The 15,985-nt window shown below is 57.7% G+C and overlaps 5 protein-coding genes across 5 annotated transcripts; all 5 read right to left on the bottom strand.

Annotated features, from left to right (window-relative positions):
- Window positions 1-871: 871 nt before the first annotated feature.
- On the bottom strand, window positions 872-1,801 carry BXZ73DRAFT_111253 (uncharacterized protein; the record flags this gene model as incomplete). Its single annotated transcript, XM_048017385.1, has 3 exons — window positions 872-1,410; window positions 1,468-1,564; window positions 1,616-1,801. The coding sequence occupies 3 exons, from the start codon at window positions 1,799-1,801 to the stop codon at window positions 872-874; spliced, it is 822 nt and encodes a 273-aa protein (XP_047870544.1).
- Window positions 1,802-4,819: 3,018 nt separating this feature from the next.
- On the bottom strand, window positions 4,820-5,537 carry BXZ73DRAFT_85403 (uncharacterized protein; the record flags this gene model as incomplete). Its single annotated transcript, XM_048024018.1, has 3 exons — window positions 4,820-5,205; window positions 5,265-5,388; window positions 5,436-5,537. 3 exons carry the CDS (start codon window positions 5,535-5,537, stop codon window positions 4,820-4,822), a joined length of 612 nt encoding a protein of 203 aa, XP_047870543.1.
- Window positions 5,538-6,483: 946 nt separating this feature from the next.
- Window positions 6,484-7,713, bottom strand: BXZ73DRAFT_111251 (uncharacterized protein; the record flags this gene model as incomplete). The annotated part of the gene is made up of 3 exons (XM_048017384.1): window positions 6,484-7,340; window positions 7,401-7,530; window positions 7,591-7,713. The coding sequence occupies 3 exons, from the start codon at window positions 7,711-7,713 to the stop codon at window positions 6,484-6,486; spliced, it is 1,110 nt and encodes a 369-aa protein (XP_047870542.1).
- Window positions 7,714-11,727: 4,014 nt separating this feature from the next.
- BXZ73DRAFT_17359 (uncharacterized protein) lies at window positions 11,728-12,123 on the bottom strand (the record flags this gene model as incomplete). The annotated part of the gene is made up of 1 exon (XM_048017546.1): window positions 11,728-12,123. A coding segment is annotated over one exon (396 nt), but the record flags the coding sequence as incomplete, so codon positions are not given.
- Window positions 12,124-12,603: 480 nt separating this feature from the next.
- On the bottom strand, window positions 12,604-13,458 carry BXZ73DRAFT_62080 (uncharacterized protein; the record flags this gene model as incomplete). Its single annotated transcript, XM_048021730.1, has 2 exons — window positions 12,604-12,799; window positions 12,851-13,458. Coding segments are annotated over 2 exons (804 nt in total), but the record flags the coding sequence as incomplete, so codon positions are not given.
- Between the last annotated feature and the right edge of the window lie 2,527 nt (window positions 13,459-15,985).

Below are 15,985 nucleotides of genomic sequence, written 5' to 3'. Positions count from 1 at the left end.
CCTAACCTAACCTAACCTAACCTAACCTAACCTAACCTAACCTAACCTAACCTAACCTAACCTAACCTAACCTAACCTAACCTAACTCCGACGGGTCCTCCGGAACGCTGCCGCCGCCGCGCCTCCGCCGCCGCACCCGCGCACGCGTCGCTGCCGCACCTGCGCGCGCACCCATGGCCCTTTCGCGCGCTGGCTCGCGTTCGGCGCGTGGCCCAGGGATGCGCGCGCAGGTGCGGCAGCGACGCGTGCGCGGGTGCGGCGGCGGAGGCGCGGCGGCGGCAGCGTTCCGGAGGACCCGTCGGAGTTCACGCCCGTACATGGATTTGCGCGCGGACCGGGAGGTACCTGGGTGCGCTTTCTAGCAGCGCACGCTTTTACGCTCGTCGCGCGACTTTCCTTCGCGGCAGTGTGCGCGTGCCACACACGATCGTGTTCAATGCGATCGTGTTCGCTCTCGGGGTGCGGGAGCACGCCAACTAAAGGTGTGGGAGGTGTGCCACTCCCCCGGTCGTCCGCGTCATTATGGCCTGTGAGGTGTTCGCAAACCCGTTCGGTGCGTCTGTTCGCGTCCCGGCAGGGCGCCGCGCGAAGCACGGCGGATCTTGTAGTACTGTACAATTCGTGGGAACGTAGTATACCTGACTAAGCATACCGGTGATGCGGGTAGGAGAGGCAACGGGGGGGAGCTAAGAGGAGGCAAGCTCGTAGTCAGACAGGCGGAGCAGACCGCAACAATTCGAGCCGCAAGGTGTGCACATCAGTGGGTCGCCCCCTCTGGTGGTGGGGCACAGTCTCAGCGTGCATGCTGCCACATAGAATGTGGTGTGGCGAGATGACAATTTAAATCAAACGCAATTAGTACATAGTACCTCTAACTAATAACTTGAGACAGGCGGGCGCACCAGGCCTCGAAGGTAGAAAACAGCTCCAAGCCGAAGCGCCAGTTCTGAGAACCTGACCGTGACCTGGCATCGCCATCTTTTTCCATCTGGACGTCGGTGCGACATTTGTTGTCGACCCAGCGGAAGAGGTGGCCAGAAGTGAACTCTGTGAACGAGTGACGGGTCTCATCTTTGCCAATCGTGGTGTTCGAATGCTCTAAAACAGCAGACGGGAGAAGCGCGAGGCACCCGGGTGGGATTTCGACGATAACTCCAAGATCCCATAGAATGAGGTGGCCGCCTCTCTTGTGGTCAAACTTGCCGAACGCATACAGCGAACACCAGCCGTAGGCGAGATTCTGGAAGTCGCGATGACGGTATGTTATAGTTTGTCTGCCAACGTTCAGGGTGGCCGCGGAGAACGGGGATGCCTTCCATGGGTGAGGGAGGTCGGGTTTCGATTTGTGTAGGTCGTGTAGCATTGAGCAGTAGTGACCATGCAGGTCAGGTGCAAAGGTCTGGAAAACCCCTTATGCACACAGTCATCAACGAAGGTAGACAATCGTCTTGTGACGTGAGCACTTACTGCCAGCATTTCCTGAGAGGCGATGAAGCACAACGCTGTCAAGTATCATTTCGATCACGGGATCATCGAGGTCGTGGGTGGCAAAAGGCTGAGGGCCCTAAGGATGAAATTAGCCGGGATCATAGGTCGAATGTAATTCATGACGCACCTGCTGGCCGCCTCCAAACGTCGTTCCCAGCGTAAATTGAGGGTATTGACCGCGGCGATGCTCGACGGAGGTGTTTCCCAAGCGTATCGACATGATCTTCTCGAGGACTTCAAAAAGCTCGGTCGCTGATGGTACAACCTTGGACATCCAGTCGGGATCCTGTGGGCGACGGGCAAAGACAGCCATGATGACACCGTTCTTATCAGTGAGCGCAATGGTTTCACTGCCATGGACTAGTGTCAGACGAGGAAAGATATAGAAGACGAGCGACATACTCTCCATCCCAAGAGATGTACCTAAAGTGTGGGAACGCCGCGCGCAAATCGTCAATCTGCCAACGCTTTGTTCGGACATCTTCAGACTCAGCATTGCGGCTCCCAATATAGCCGGGCTTGGTCACAGTCTTATCGTAACCTAACTGTGCACTAGCCAGGTGGAAGTCTGTGCGAACAGACCTAGTGGACTCTGCTATGTCGGCCACTGAAGCAGGCGGCAGTGGTCGTCGTTCTGGAGCTTCACTCGAGGCGCCGAGTCGACGCTTCAGGGCACGGCGCCGACTGGAGCCAGCGTGCTTTCTGCTTGGACAGAATTATGCCGCTGGAAGTGTAGCAGTGCAAGACGTACGTACGCAACAGGATTGGCGGCAGCAGTTGGTTCCTGAGACTCCGGTGTGATGAGGGATTCGCCCTTGGAACTAGTTTCGACACTGTATGAAGGCCCTGATTTACGGCAGAGATAAATGTGCGCTCACAGTCGTTTCACACAGGCATAGAGAGACGGCGGTATTGTGGCAGCAGATGCGGATTTGGCGTGTCGAGCACGACCCTGGAGCCATCCTATAGCTAGATGGGGAGCAAGAACACAGCACGCACGCACCTCAATCTCGAGCTCCTCAGCATCCACAGCGACAGCACCTCGCAAAGCAGCTGCCCTCAATCCGGCTCCAAAGTCGTAATCCAGGGAAATAACATCGCGCGATCGCAGTCTGTAGGCTGAGGAGATTACAATTCAGCTTGAAGCCGAGCAGCGTGATCAGGGGACATGCCTATGTTGTGACCTGTAGATCGGTTGTCACTCATATTGGTGCAGGGTATTGAGGTGCAGATACAATGGAAAAATGCGTGGAAAACGTGTAGCAATGAGCTGGCATCGTCAATCAAACCCGACCACGTGAAATAAGCGTGATGACGTCACACCCAATGCTTCCTGACGGCATCTCGGAGCCGCCCTGAATCTCCGCAGTGCCATTGGTCCACACCTCCTAAAATCCGACGCCGTGAAGCTGCCAGAAGCGAGCAAAACAAATCGCAAAGCAGGAGAATTCCGGCGCACGAACCTCGACGACGTGCAGAGAGGGCACACCTGGTTCCTAAGCAACGATTCTGAATTTGACCCCAAAGGAAGGCACTGGAGACAGTTGGCCGTATTATAGCGATATCTTAGAATGCAACCGGCGTGCTGTGGATGGTGGAGATCGAGCGCGCCCATTGAACACCACGGTCCGTTCGTGAGCGTCCCATCTTGACCGGGGTGCTAACAGGTAGATCCTGGCGTACTCATGGACGGATCGTGATGGGTGCGCGTGTTAGAATGGATGAGGGACGGGCGGCGTGCAGGCGCTAGCGTAGTCGCAACTTCCAGCAACGGCACATTTGTATGAATGGCCCCGACGCTCTCAGTGCACCCTCATTTGGCATCACATCAGCTGCAGCGACACTTCCACACCTATTTTCAGGTTACACCCTCTCTCACACCCTCTCTCACACACTCTGTCTCTCATACGCACACACACACGCACACACAATGACCAACGTGGCTCCAGCGCTGAAGGTTGAGGCGCTAGCAGGCGGTCACCTTCTCAAACTATCCAGTCAACCAGGGCGAGAGCGTGTAGGTGTGGGGCCGTGGCCTAGGTTCTCAGACCCGAGGGTGTGCAGTCAGACATCCTCAGTGTGGTAGGCGGAGTTGAAGCACACATTATAGGACAAGGGAAATGGACGGGGGAAACAAGACGGGGCGGCGGGGCAACGAGTACACAGCGCGGAACGCATGGACGGCAGCGGGCAGGGCGACGGCGGGCGCCCGCAGTCCATTAGTGCGTTCCCCTTACCAGACGGAATGGGCGATGTATCGCAGCGTGATGCCAGGCATGGCGGGGGGTTCACACAAACAGGTCGAGGCACACGGATCCGCCTATCGTGGGTGCAGAGGGCTGCGTGCCTCCGAATACACACACGGCGGCAAAAAGAGGTGCTGGAGAACTCACCTTTAAAGAGGTACTGAAGCACCCACCTTTATTTGGCCCTGACAGAAGACGAATGAAAAAGAGACGGGCACGGAGGACGCGCGCAGTGCCGAGGTCGACTCATAATACGCGTTGTGCAGGAGGCAGGTGCAACGTCAGAACCAAGGGGCACTGCCAAACGCGGAGCCACGTCAGTGTGCCGCTGGAAGCCGCCGGGCCGTGATCTAGCCGGGTCGCGTGACTAGCGAGCGCCCCCGGCCCGAACCCCGCGTTCCTAAGCCCGGCACTGCCAGTACATGGTCTTGCCACCCGCCTGCATCGTGCGCGTCCTTGTGAACCGTGCTGCTCCTTGACGCACATTAACTGTGGAGGTTGCGTGCCCACGAGAGACCTCCCCGCTCGCGCGCGACGGTGCGGATCATGCATGTTGAAATTACTTGGGCAGTTGAGGAGCGCAAGCCTCGCACGGCTTCTAGGCATCTCTCCTGGACTCAATAATATCCATTGCATTTCTATTTTATGATACAGTTGCCTCTAGTGCTTTCCTCGGCTGTCATAGACTAACACCGGGCACACGCCCTCCGCACGCGCGGTCGGAAGCGCTCAACGTGAGTGCAGCTAGCACGTGCAAGCGTCCGACAGTCGCCCGAGCCCTGCCTCTCCGCACCCTCGTCCTCCCCATTCTTGACGTTGCGCCACACCAAATCTCGCTCGGGAAGACGTCGCGAAACTACGTGCGCTGCTCACGAGGTCACTCGCCAGGGCGTGACGTGACACAAACCTCCAAAGAGTCTCACACCCGACCTCCGCCTCTATTCCACCCTACATCATCTTTGTCACCTATCGCCCTCACCCCCACCAGCAGCAAACGAGGTATTGATGCATAAATTGAGACAACACCACACTGGTACATTTTCAAGTCGCAGGGGTGAGACAACACCAGCGGCAAGGGCCGCCGACTAGCGGGGAGGGCGAACTGACTGAGCATGCTCTTTCATGGACCAGTTGTGGTCCTCGACCGAGGTGGGAACTTGAAGCCAAAACGTCCTATCACCCCCAAGAGCAGTTGGATAGCTCCCGGGGCGGCTTCTGAACACAACGTCCACCGCGAGTTTTCGTGCGGCCTGTCGGTCCCACCTTGTGTACGCCGTGTAGGACACCATGTTAGGGAACGGGAAGTCTAAGAGTGCGCCTTGCTGAGGAATTGCGGTGAAGTCCTGCGGCGACATCCACGAGAGGATGTAATCGGCGGCGCCCTGCGCGACGACCTGTGCGAGGTCGGGAAGGTCGGCGATAATGTGGAAGGAACGCTGGGCGAACCAGCCGACCCAACCGACGCCAGGTACTGTACGATGATGTGCGGTGAGGGGAGGGGTAAGACGCAGGAGACAACGGAGCACGTACAAATGAATGCGCCATCGCGGCGGAGGCCCCAGAGCAAACACCCGTCCGTACGGCACCGGGTGCAAACGCCGGGGTTGGGGCCATCAATGCAGGATCCCCTCCTACCCCGGTGGCACACATCACACTAAAGGTCGTAAGCAACGCACGAGAACACGCCGAGAGAAAACTTACTTTGCGGACAATCAACCAGATGGGCTGGTCGCAGATCGGCGGTTCCTTCCAGACCACCCTGCTGTTGATCAAGGTTTCGGGTACGGGGAGGGGAGCAGCCATATTTAGGAGCAATAGAGGGGTATGTAGAGTGCAGGGCAGAAGTGTGGGGCGTGGACGGAGGAGGAGGAGGAGGCAGATGATAAGCAGATAACGCGAGATAACGCTGGGTACAGCGCTAAAACCAGTTATCTTTGCGCTAGACGCTACATGAGACTCCGCAGACACGCCCGAATGTATGCACACCTTCCACAACATACAGTATAGGATATTGACTGGGCGCGCGAGTATATAAATGCGTGCACATGAACATTTTGTATGCTATGCAGGTGTCGCGATACCCGAGCGCTCCGACACCGCCACCATGGCTACCATACCTCTCCAGTGCTGCCTCCGCTCCGTTGCTACCCCCGCTAACCTAAACACCGATACATCAAGCGCAGAGAGAACTGCCATAAGAAATCATTTCAACCACTAGCACAGGACATATCGAGCGACAGCATATAAGGGTATGGGTATGTGCGCGGGAAGGAGGAGGCGGGCGCGGGGAAACAGAGACCCACAGCGAAAAGGAGGGTGGGGACCGGGGCACCCGACAGGGGCGCACCTACGCCTCGCCCTTGTCAGCCAGCGCGCGGGTGATACGCTCGAACCGTGCCCATCAGGTTGAGAGCTTGTAAAAAAGGGAGGTCGGGGAGACTGCTGTGGGCGTTGTTGAGAATGTCGGCGGATCTGGGCGTGGGCTCGCTGGGTATGGTGTACCGTACGGCCCGGTCCGACCCGGACGGTGTTGTGAGTGACCGGTGCGGTGCACCACACGAGGCATCGGTCAGGCGAGGTGTTGGCGGGGACGGGGGCGGTCGGGCATCATCTAGTCAGTGGCCCATATTCGCGCGATTCGAACCCACACTGAGGTCATTAACATCTTCCAGGGAGCATTTGGGCTTCACCCGAAATAATGGCTGCTTTAGCTTTCATCTACAGAGACATAGTGCTATGATGTGTCGTCCTAATCCTCGCACTCAGTGTCCCCCTCAGAGCTCGCATTCGGAAGCCTAAGCGCGTCCGCCAAGCCTTCTTGCCCATCACGAAAGTAAGCCAACACATCTTCACGACCTCCAAACCCAGCCAGCCCATCCACTGCCTGGAGCGCACCACCTCGAATGCCAGCAGCATCGAGTGCAGCTCTCACCATACATCCCAAGCTCATCACCGATTTCCGGGCTGCATCCCACTGCTGCAGCGCTTGGGTCAGCGCCTCTGAGGATGGCAGCGTGTTGCTGGGCGATTGGCGCGAACGGGTGGAGGCACGGGTCGCCGCGCGCTGCTGCTTCGGTGTTGTTGACAGGACGGACGGCTGATTGCATCCCTTCTTCGCCGAGGGCGCCTCTGGCAATGCGCTGCCGGACCGGACCCGCTTACGAGCCGCCCGGGACTGCTGCCAGGGTGGTGACTCTGAGTCTGACAATTCCTCCAGCACTGTATCCACCATGAAGGCCATGATAAAGCCAGGGCGAATGTCTCGAGAAGGGCGATTGTATGGGCTGGGGACCCGTCTTCGAGGAAGGCTGACATCTTCAAAGTCTTCCTGCTTGCACCCGACGTGCGTTGTATGCCAGGGGTGGTCGAAGATTGCGCGTGCTGCCACCATCCGAGCGTGTTCGCGTGGAAACTCGAAAGTCAACGGCACCGTTTCGAACGGACATTTGAAACGGCCGGCCTTGATGGGGTGCCAATCGCCTGCGTGCATGTGTGACAGTGCGAAGTCGACCAGCCCTTCGGCGACCGCTCGAGTCGAATTTTTCATGTCCTTGACGAGGGAGAAGGTGTCACCATCAAAAAACGCGACCGCGCCGACGCCATTGACTGTGACCGTGCAATAGTCAGTCTCTCTTTCATCCTTTGTGTGGCTGTCCAAGTGCGCACCCTGTAGGATTCCATCCATCCGTACACCGTAGAGGGTGCAGCCTCCCTCGTTGGAGGCCTTGCAATCGTCACAAGGCATATCGTGTCCCTCGCAGCTGCTGATGTCCGGAGCGTCAACGCAGCGGTCGCACTGCGTCCCGGCCGCGCATTAGTTTCCCTGCGCCTTGGGGCAGTAAGCGGACCTACGCACCTCGACTAGAAACGTCATAACACAATCCTGCAAATCCCAATGGCCAGCACCGCTCTTTGAAACAATGGAGTGGTTTTCCAAGTGCTTCAGCTTCTCGCTAGTAGTGGGGGAGTAGTCTGACATGACGGTAAGGCGAAAGCGAGGAGAGGAGTGGGGCGGCGGACAGCGCACGTCCAACCGTTGCTTATATACCAGAATTACCGGGATTTGGACGCCCATCCGAAAGAGCACGCCTCTCAGCAGCCGCGCAGCCTCATTAATTACGCTTATCTCACTTGTCAACTCCACGCGGCACCATCGTGCTTCAGATGTGCAGATCTGGCAGCCATCAGAGCAGGGATGCCTCCTGCAAATATAGCCCCGCAGCGAAAAGCACCCGCCCTCAGGTTAGGGAGTGACTGATGTCCGTCTTTCCCTGTTTCGGGGCGTGCATGAGACCCAGAACTGTTGAACCTACAGGGTGAATGAATAGCGATTTGGGCCAAACCTCACTGCTGCGCGAAGGTAGGGCTCTGGATGGGTAGCGTTAAATACTCACCTGCAAAGGCAGATTCAACGCCGCGAACGTGGCGTGCATCGCCGCCGTGCAGCACTGCATACTCGGGCGCTTCCTGACACAGCACAAGTGCTCTGATCGGCTCCACATGACAGCGGTGTGTACTAGACCAGCGCGCAGAGCCATACGAGTCTCCGCGTTGAGGAGCTCGAGCATGTCCGCACCGCCGTGGCCGCGTCTGCAATATGTATTGAATGGATCTCAGTCTCGTAGTCGAGGACTAGATATATTAGTAGGTACCTATTGAATGGATCTGGTGTTACAGATCAGCCCGAGGCCCGGAATCAGGAAGAACGTATGGTAGGCTCACCTCAGTCTCGTAGTCGAGGACTGAGGTGGCCGTCGGGGCGCGGGCACGTACAAGTACAATAGAAACATTAGCAAACAGATGACGACGACGCGGGGAAACGAGAGTCCGAGGTCGATCGAACATATCGGTCGTGGCCGCGCGCGCGCGCCCTAAGCGCGCACCGCAGCCCCGCGCGGGGATCGCGCACGGTTTGCCCCGCGCCCTCCCGACTTCAATAATATGAATAAGCAATGATGATGGCGGTGCTGATCACAGTACACACCGGCCCAGAGTCCCGTTATTCTGTTGGGCCTCAGGACACTCTTCATAAACTGACCAATCCATGTGAAACCCAGATGCTACAGCTTTCAAATGGAATCTGCTGCCTACATCTTACAGAGCAGAGCACGCTCACTACATCCAACTGGGTGGTGTCGACGTTTGTACAGGTTCATAAATGGCCAAAGAGGTTTCATTGGAGTAACATTGGCCTCTGAGCATGTGGAGTTCCAACGTGCGCAATGCATCTCCATTTCGCACTCTGAAGGGCAGCCAAATTGATCTACAATAGATAGGGTACAACTAAGCGAGCAAAAGACCGCACGAGCTAACCAACTGCTAACAAGTTACAACCCCAGGGCTCCTCTACTAATCATCCAAACGACTAATCATCCGAACGCGCGGAAGGGTCTGCAAAGCCGCACAGAAAACGCGAGAAACCTCAAGCACCACCGCTTCTTTCTGCAAAACCTCCCTGCCCTGCCTCCCTGCGCTCAGAACTCTTCCTCGCTCATGGGTGCTTCATCAGGAGGAAGCGTTTCTTCGGCAGGCTTGAATTGCTCCGCTGTCATCGGGGTCCTGAACTTTAACACAAACGTGTCTTTCGGAGGCGACAGAGCTTCTCTGTGTGTCGATGGGCCCGCCATCGAATTAGCAGAACCCTGCCTCCGCTGAGCAACAACCCGTGCCAATGGCACACTGATCTCGGTGCTCGCAGCGCTGCCATGCGATGCCGACGAAAGACGAACGGCTCCCAGGCGGCTAGTGAGCCCACTGGCGGATTCGTGTTCGTCTCCACCGAGGTCGACGGAAATGGACTCCCGCTTGATGTTCATGGAGTGCCATGCGGAATCGCTGGAAACTGACTCCCTCTTGATGCTGATTGATTCCCGTTTGACGTCGACCAGCGAACGTTGGGATGAAGTCCTGACATCACGGACACCCATGTCCGGTGGGGAGCTTGATCTCGTTTTGAACACGGGAATCGTTGCCTGTCTTCGTCGACGATTTACCTCAGCAGATATGGGCTCCATTGGAAAGACCTGTGTGCATGGTGGTGACAAGGGATACCTCTGAGGCGCCGAGGTGTTCATGTGCGAATGTGCCGCTATGAAATGGGAGGATGGACGGCCTTGACTGGAACCGGTGGCTTGGGTGTGCTCTGGCGTCAGCAACCCCCCGGCAGAAACGGCAGCGTGTCCATGGTTGTGAGCGGTGATGCGTTCATGAGATGACTGCGCTACCTAGAGTGTGTGTCAAAATACAGAATGGGAACCTGATCAACATTGGCAACGTACTTCCACTGCAGCCCTTTTTCGAGGGGGTTCATTCACCGTTGACAAAGCCCGTTTTTGGCGAGGACCACGGGAGGGTTCCGGTAGCTGAACAGCCACAACTTGTGTCTTTGGACTCCCAGAATGTGCGTATCGGGCCTCCTCAATACGTCGCAAATCGAGGAACTGTATCGGCGTCCCAGGAGATGGCGGCGAATGCATCCGCACCGAACCATCCTCCCCATGCTGGGCGAAACCTGTGGCTACGTCAGAGTCACGGAAAGCGAAGGTACACCCTGTCTGCACACCTGATCGTGGGTCATGGTGGCTCCTATGAATAGGCGGCCCGGTGGGTGGAAGACGGCGTATCAAAGCAAGTAAACTGTGGTCCTGGACCTCGGCGGCGCGGGGGGGAAAGGACGCACGTGACAACGAGGTGTTGGGAGTGGGGGCGCGGTCCTGGATGCCGAACACCCTCTCTGACAAAGACCTCCCGCTAGTGGGGGCGCAGCCCTGGACCTCGGCGGCGCGGGGGGGAAAGGACGCACGTGACAACGAGGCGTTGGGAGTGGGGGCGCGGTCCTGGATGCCGAACACCCTCTCTGATAAAGACCTCCCGCTAGTGGGGGCGCGGCCCTGGACCTCGGCGGCGTGCGGGGGCATGGATGCACGTGATATCGAGGTGTTGGGAGCCAAGGCGCGGTCATGGACTGTGGCGGAGCGTGCAAGAAATGGAGCATGCGACAATGAGGATTGGTAACCTTGGGCGCGGTCTTGGACCTGTGCGACGGGCGCAGGCAAGGAGGTACGTGCCGAGGAGCTCTGGCGACTGGGAGCGCGGTCTTGGACCTGGGCCGCGCGGGCGGGCAAGGAGGCACGTGCCGATGAACTGTGGCGACTGGGAGCGCGGTCTTGGACCTGGGCCGCGCGGGCGGGCAAGGAGGCACGTGCCGAGGAGCTCTGGCGACTGGGAGCGCGGTCTTGGACCTGGGCCGCGCGGGCGGGCAAGGAGGCACGTGCCGAGGAGCTCTGGCGACTGGGAGCGCGGTCTTGGACCTGGGCCGTGCGGGCGGGCAAGGAGGCACGTGCCGATGAACTGTGGCGACCGGGCGCGCGGTCGGGAGCGCGGTCCTGGCCAGAGTGCGTCATCCCGTGCGATGGCCCTGTGGCGTCAGAGGCACCACCCCCAGAACGAGACAAGAGTCTCCTATAAATCGAAGAACTTAGTGACATTGAAAGGTAGAGATAAATCGGACGCACGGAGGAACAGAGCCTGATGGTGGCTCAAACTCCATTTCCTCGTCAGAGTCGTACGTTGATGGCATGGCACGGATGGGCCCGGATGGTGGCTCTTCAAAGTCGATCGGCGATAGCCGTGGCTCAAACTCTTCCTCGCCGTTAGGTAACGGCTCACCATCGGAATCCAGGTCCTGGTCCAGTGGCTGCAGGTTTGCGTCTGGGAGAGCGTGATCTGCATTCGGAGGCAGCTCAAAGTTGGACGGTGCCGGGCTGGCACGTGGCGGGACACGCGGCGCAATGTCTTCTTCGTCGCTCTCGACCGCTGGGCCAACGTCCTCTGGGTCGAGTCCTTGAGGGTCTTCATCCTGTGTGGGATCATCGGCCAATCGGAGAACCCCCATGTCAGGAACACGCATGACGTTCACCGCGATCCATACCCCAACTTGGTACTTCGTGCCATTCCTGGCAGGGAGACATCCCCAGCCGGCAGACGTGGGGGTCCTCGAAGACCAGATGCGATCCGAGCCTGTATGAGGAATCCAGTGCAAGCGCTTGAAGACCTGGTAGAGCGTGTTCCGGACCTTCTTGGCGTGACGAGTCGACAGGGAGCGCATGAGTCGCTCCCAGAGCACGAAGTAGCGGCAAGTGGAAAGTGATTGACCGAGCTCTCCACGAGGCTCTTCCTTAGGGGGGAACAGCCGCTTGAAGGACATCTCCCAGAAATCAGGTTGTGCGTGCCGGAGATGAGCGACCTTGACGGGAATGATGGATTGGCGGAAGATGGCGTCCGTGGCATGAATGCGGTCGCCAGCGGACATGGTAATCCAAGACGACAGCCGCTTCGACTTCTGGTTCGGCACGTGCATGAACATGTCGAAGGCCCACTGCGCCCAGATATACGCCAGAGCATCGTCGACGGGTGTCTGGGGATCAAAGATGTGAGTCTCATAGTCCTCCTCGTCCTCATCCGGCTCAGCTTCTTGAGCTACAATACGGCGCATCTCCACTCCTTGGCCCTGGAGGTCGAAACCCAAGTCCGTCACCGCGGTCGGGTTGACATCCATGATGGATGCGGTGATGTCCCTGACCCACTGTCGTCGGTGCTCATTCCTCGGCTGCTTGGCGTGTCGGCGGGAAGCGACGCCCATCGCAAGGTGCAAATCCTCAATGTTACCCTTCCGGTACAAGCCTGCCAGGATGCGGCTGTCCGGTACGTGGTCCAGCTCCAGGCTCGCGGGGATGCGCCACCAATCACCGATGCGGTTCCGGACCACATCGCAAAGAAAGTACGCTCCCTGACGATCCCCGATAGGCACGAATTCCGCATCCCCGTGAAGGCGGAATGTGTCTTGTGCCCGCATCCTGGTGTTTTTTGCGATCTTCATGGCGCACGTTGAGTCCAAGATCCGCTGGTAGTTGTAGCTCTGTGGACGACGGAACAAGGCGTTAAGCATGTAGACCGTTGCCGCTCCGAGTGCCAATGATGGAAGGGTGATTCGGACTTCCTCCGAATATTTCTTGTACGCTGTGACGATGTACCGCAGCGCGCAGGTACGCAAGAACTTCCAGAGCCTGGTGAGGACGTTCGAATCAGTCATTTAACCACTGTCGCACGGCACTCACCACCACTCATTGTTCCTATACGTAACGACGAAGTTCTCGAGCTCTTGCTGTGTGAACACCCTCAACACACTCGAGAACGCCGACACCCGCACCCGTACCTCTGCCCGAGCCGCCCCGTCTTGCGAAGGCATCATGCGCACAGGCCGGTCTTCGTCGCTGTCATCGGAATGCACTTCGGCGTCCTCCGGAGCCGGCGTTAAGCCTGCAGCCGAGTGGAACTGAGCAGAGATCGAGTCCATGTCTTGGTCCAAAGCGTTGATCTTGCGCGGCAGCAGATCCTCCCCGGTTCGTGGTCTGAAAACACCAGGATGCAACTGATAAATGACCGTCTTGTCTGTGGTGTAGATGTTGGCATAGACGATGTTGTTGACAGGCGAGCGGGGCTGGTAGCGGAACCCAGCCAGTCGGTGTATGTGGGCGTTTACGTCGACGTAGAAGCTGTTGAACTTGACAACCTTCTTCGCCCGGTCTTCATCCATGGAGGGAAATAGATATCGGAGGATATCGGGGTGCTGAGAGCGATGCCACTGAAGAACGTGCCCCGGCCTAGACAGTTCCACAGCAACATCCACGTACCACTGCGGCCGAGCTCGGGCGTCAAGCGGCATGTCGTCGTCGGCGTCGGCCCCGGCGTCATCCTCCGGCAGGATGAAGCTCTCCGTGAATTTGTAGAACGCCGCCTGACGATCATATTGGTCCGTGAAGTTGAAAGGATTCCCTTCCTTTGTGCCCCGAAGTTCGATCATGAAGATCGCCCATCCAGACGGGCCGCTCTGGGAGAGCAATTCTCGGAGCTTCGCGGAGAACAGCGGAAGGGAATCCGCAGGTATACCGACTGAATGGCCGTGCAGAACGTTGCCGCGTCCGCGAACGAGGTTCAGAGCCATCTCAAAAGTAGCGGGCCAGTGGGCAGCGTGCTCCGGAACTGCATGTACGACCGCGGGTCTTACGGCGTTGTTGTAGATGCTGGCGAGGTCCTCCATCGAGAGCTCCACGTTCCCGTTGCGACACTCCCGGTTGGGCAGAAGGACACGGATCTGACAGCGATCCAAAGCAGTCGCCAAGCAGAAGTTGGCCATGAGATGAGGATCCCCTGTCGCCCAATTGCCCTGTAAGATGTTAGAATGGTCCTAAAGTCTGCGGCGCACATTGCCGAAAGTGCTGCTCACCGCTCGGTCTTTGTAGTGCACCTTCACATGCACGCTCTTGCGCAGCGTGCGATTGACTAAAGGAACGGGGGAAACGTTGATCGCACAATTGACGTCGATGGAACTGCTGAAACCAAGCATGGAATCAAAGTCGCCGTTGAGGGTGATGTCCTCGTCCGTGTGCTCGACAACGTTCTTCATCTCATTGAGGATGACACGGTGAAGGACGCCGTCGATTTCCACACGCCCAGCGAGCATGAGGCGGATGAACGCGTCGACCGCCTCCGGAGTAGGATCGTCGAGTAGCATTCGATAGGCTCGAGCAACGAGTCCGCCAAGTCCGGTGGTCCAAGGGGGCAAGTATTCGTCAGGGTAAGACATGGCGGGGATTCGCAGAGAGTGGGGGAGAGATGACTGAGCGAGGTGCTGTAGGATACAACTTTATGAACTCGTCGGTGTAGCGCGGGGAGAGCCTGATTGGTGTGCAGCCCTGGGTGAAAATTTATTCCACGCCCTGATTGTAGGACATACATCAGTGCGAATGGCATTCGATACGTTTCAACCTAACGGGCACAAAAACACGCTTGGTTAAGAACCTGGCGTTGAGACAGTAGCCTCATGCTAGCGGCAACGACATCTCGCCTGTAGACTCACAGTTAGCACGAAGGTGGGGTCGAGTATATATACAGCAGGAGCACGAGTGGCTAGTGCAACTGTACATTGCGCAAGTGAGGCTGGAACTTCTAAAAGGGGACGAACTAAAGCATGTTTAGAGTGGCTTGGTGTAATCCGGGTTGAGACAGAGCGCCATCTTTTGCAAACAATGGGTCGGCGAAGAGGAGGCCATACTGGAGGTGCTGCGGACTGCGCACACACACATTTACCGCCGGTGAACGCTAGCTACTAAGTCCCGGGAGGGTGATATGCAAACCATCGCAAGATGGATCAAATATGTAGCATTACTGGCTGAGCTGACTATGCACAGGTTCATGATGTGTGTTATGGCCTGCTCCGCCTGTCTGATTACGAGCTTCGGCGCGCACCTGTGACGGACGCCTAGCATACGATCGCCCACCACCTTACCTTTATATCCTCGCGCCCACTTCACTGTATCGCCACGCGATTGCCTCCTGGCTCCTCCCCGTCGCCTCTCCTGCGAGTCTCCCCACTACCGCGAGCCTCTCCGAGGTCAAGCGCGTCCTCAAATCCGATCCCGCCTTTCCGCTCGTCTCTGACTCGCCCGACCTCCGCGCTCCGCGACCGTAGCAATGTGCGAGGGCCCATCTGTCTCTCAGTAAAATAGCATTAGGATACATATCTCCCACTATACATGTGCTCATGCGACCACACATCGGACGGCGGGACACCTACAGCATGCCAAGCACGGGCGCAGGCGTGCGGCCTAAGTGGGGATCCAGGGCTCCTCCCTATAGGGGAGGCGCTGAATCGCTCTCTCTCTCTCTAAGGTGGGGAATGCATGATCGGAGATGTGGATGTCATCCTGTAGAGCGCGCCGGTGTGGATAGGCGCTCATTGAACAGCGAAGTCACTAGGCGGCCCATGGCCGAGTACGCCGAGCGCAAGTCACTAGGCGGCCCATGGCCGAGTACGCCGAGCGCTCAACTTGTAGACCGCATTCGCCTTCAACATCGCACTTGGATGGACAACGCGATTCAAGATACGAGAATCGGAGGTGAGGTAATATACAGGGAGTATCAACAAGTAGCAGTGACGCAAGCGGTAAACAACAAACGAAAACGATCATTCGTGAGAAGTCTGAGAAACTAAGGGAAGCGGTAACATGGGTGAGTCGTATAGCCAATGTCCGCACCGCAGCCGTTGGCAATTACTCCAGCGGAGTGATCAAGCCTTCCGTGTAGTATCCCGTTCACGGCCTGCAGGTAGGTCGCTGGACCGAGAAATCAACCTGTGAGAAGGCCGGCCGCTCAACATGTTGTCGAGCTCTCGATCTGCGACGGTGCTACGG

This window comes from Epithele typhae, assembly GCF_022376455.1.
Source record: "Epithele typhae strain CBS 203.58 chromosome Unknown BXZ73scaffold_507, whole genome shotgun sequence".
Taxonomy (NCBI): domain Eukaryota; kingdom Fungi; phylum Basidiomycota; class Agaricomycetes; order Polyporales; family Epitheliaceae; genus Epithele; species Epithele typhae.
Note: the sequence above shows the minus strand (reverse complement) of the source record. Positions and strands in the feature narration are given on the sequence as shown.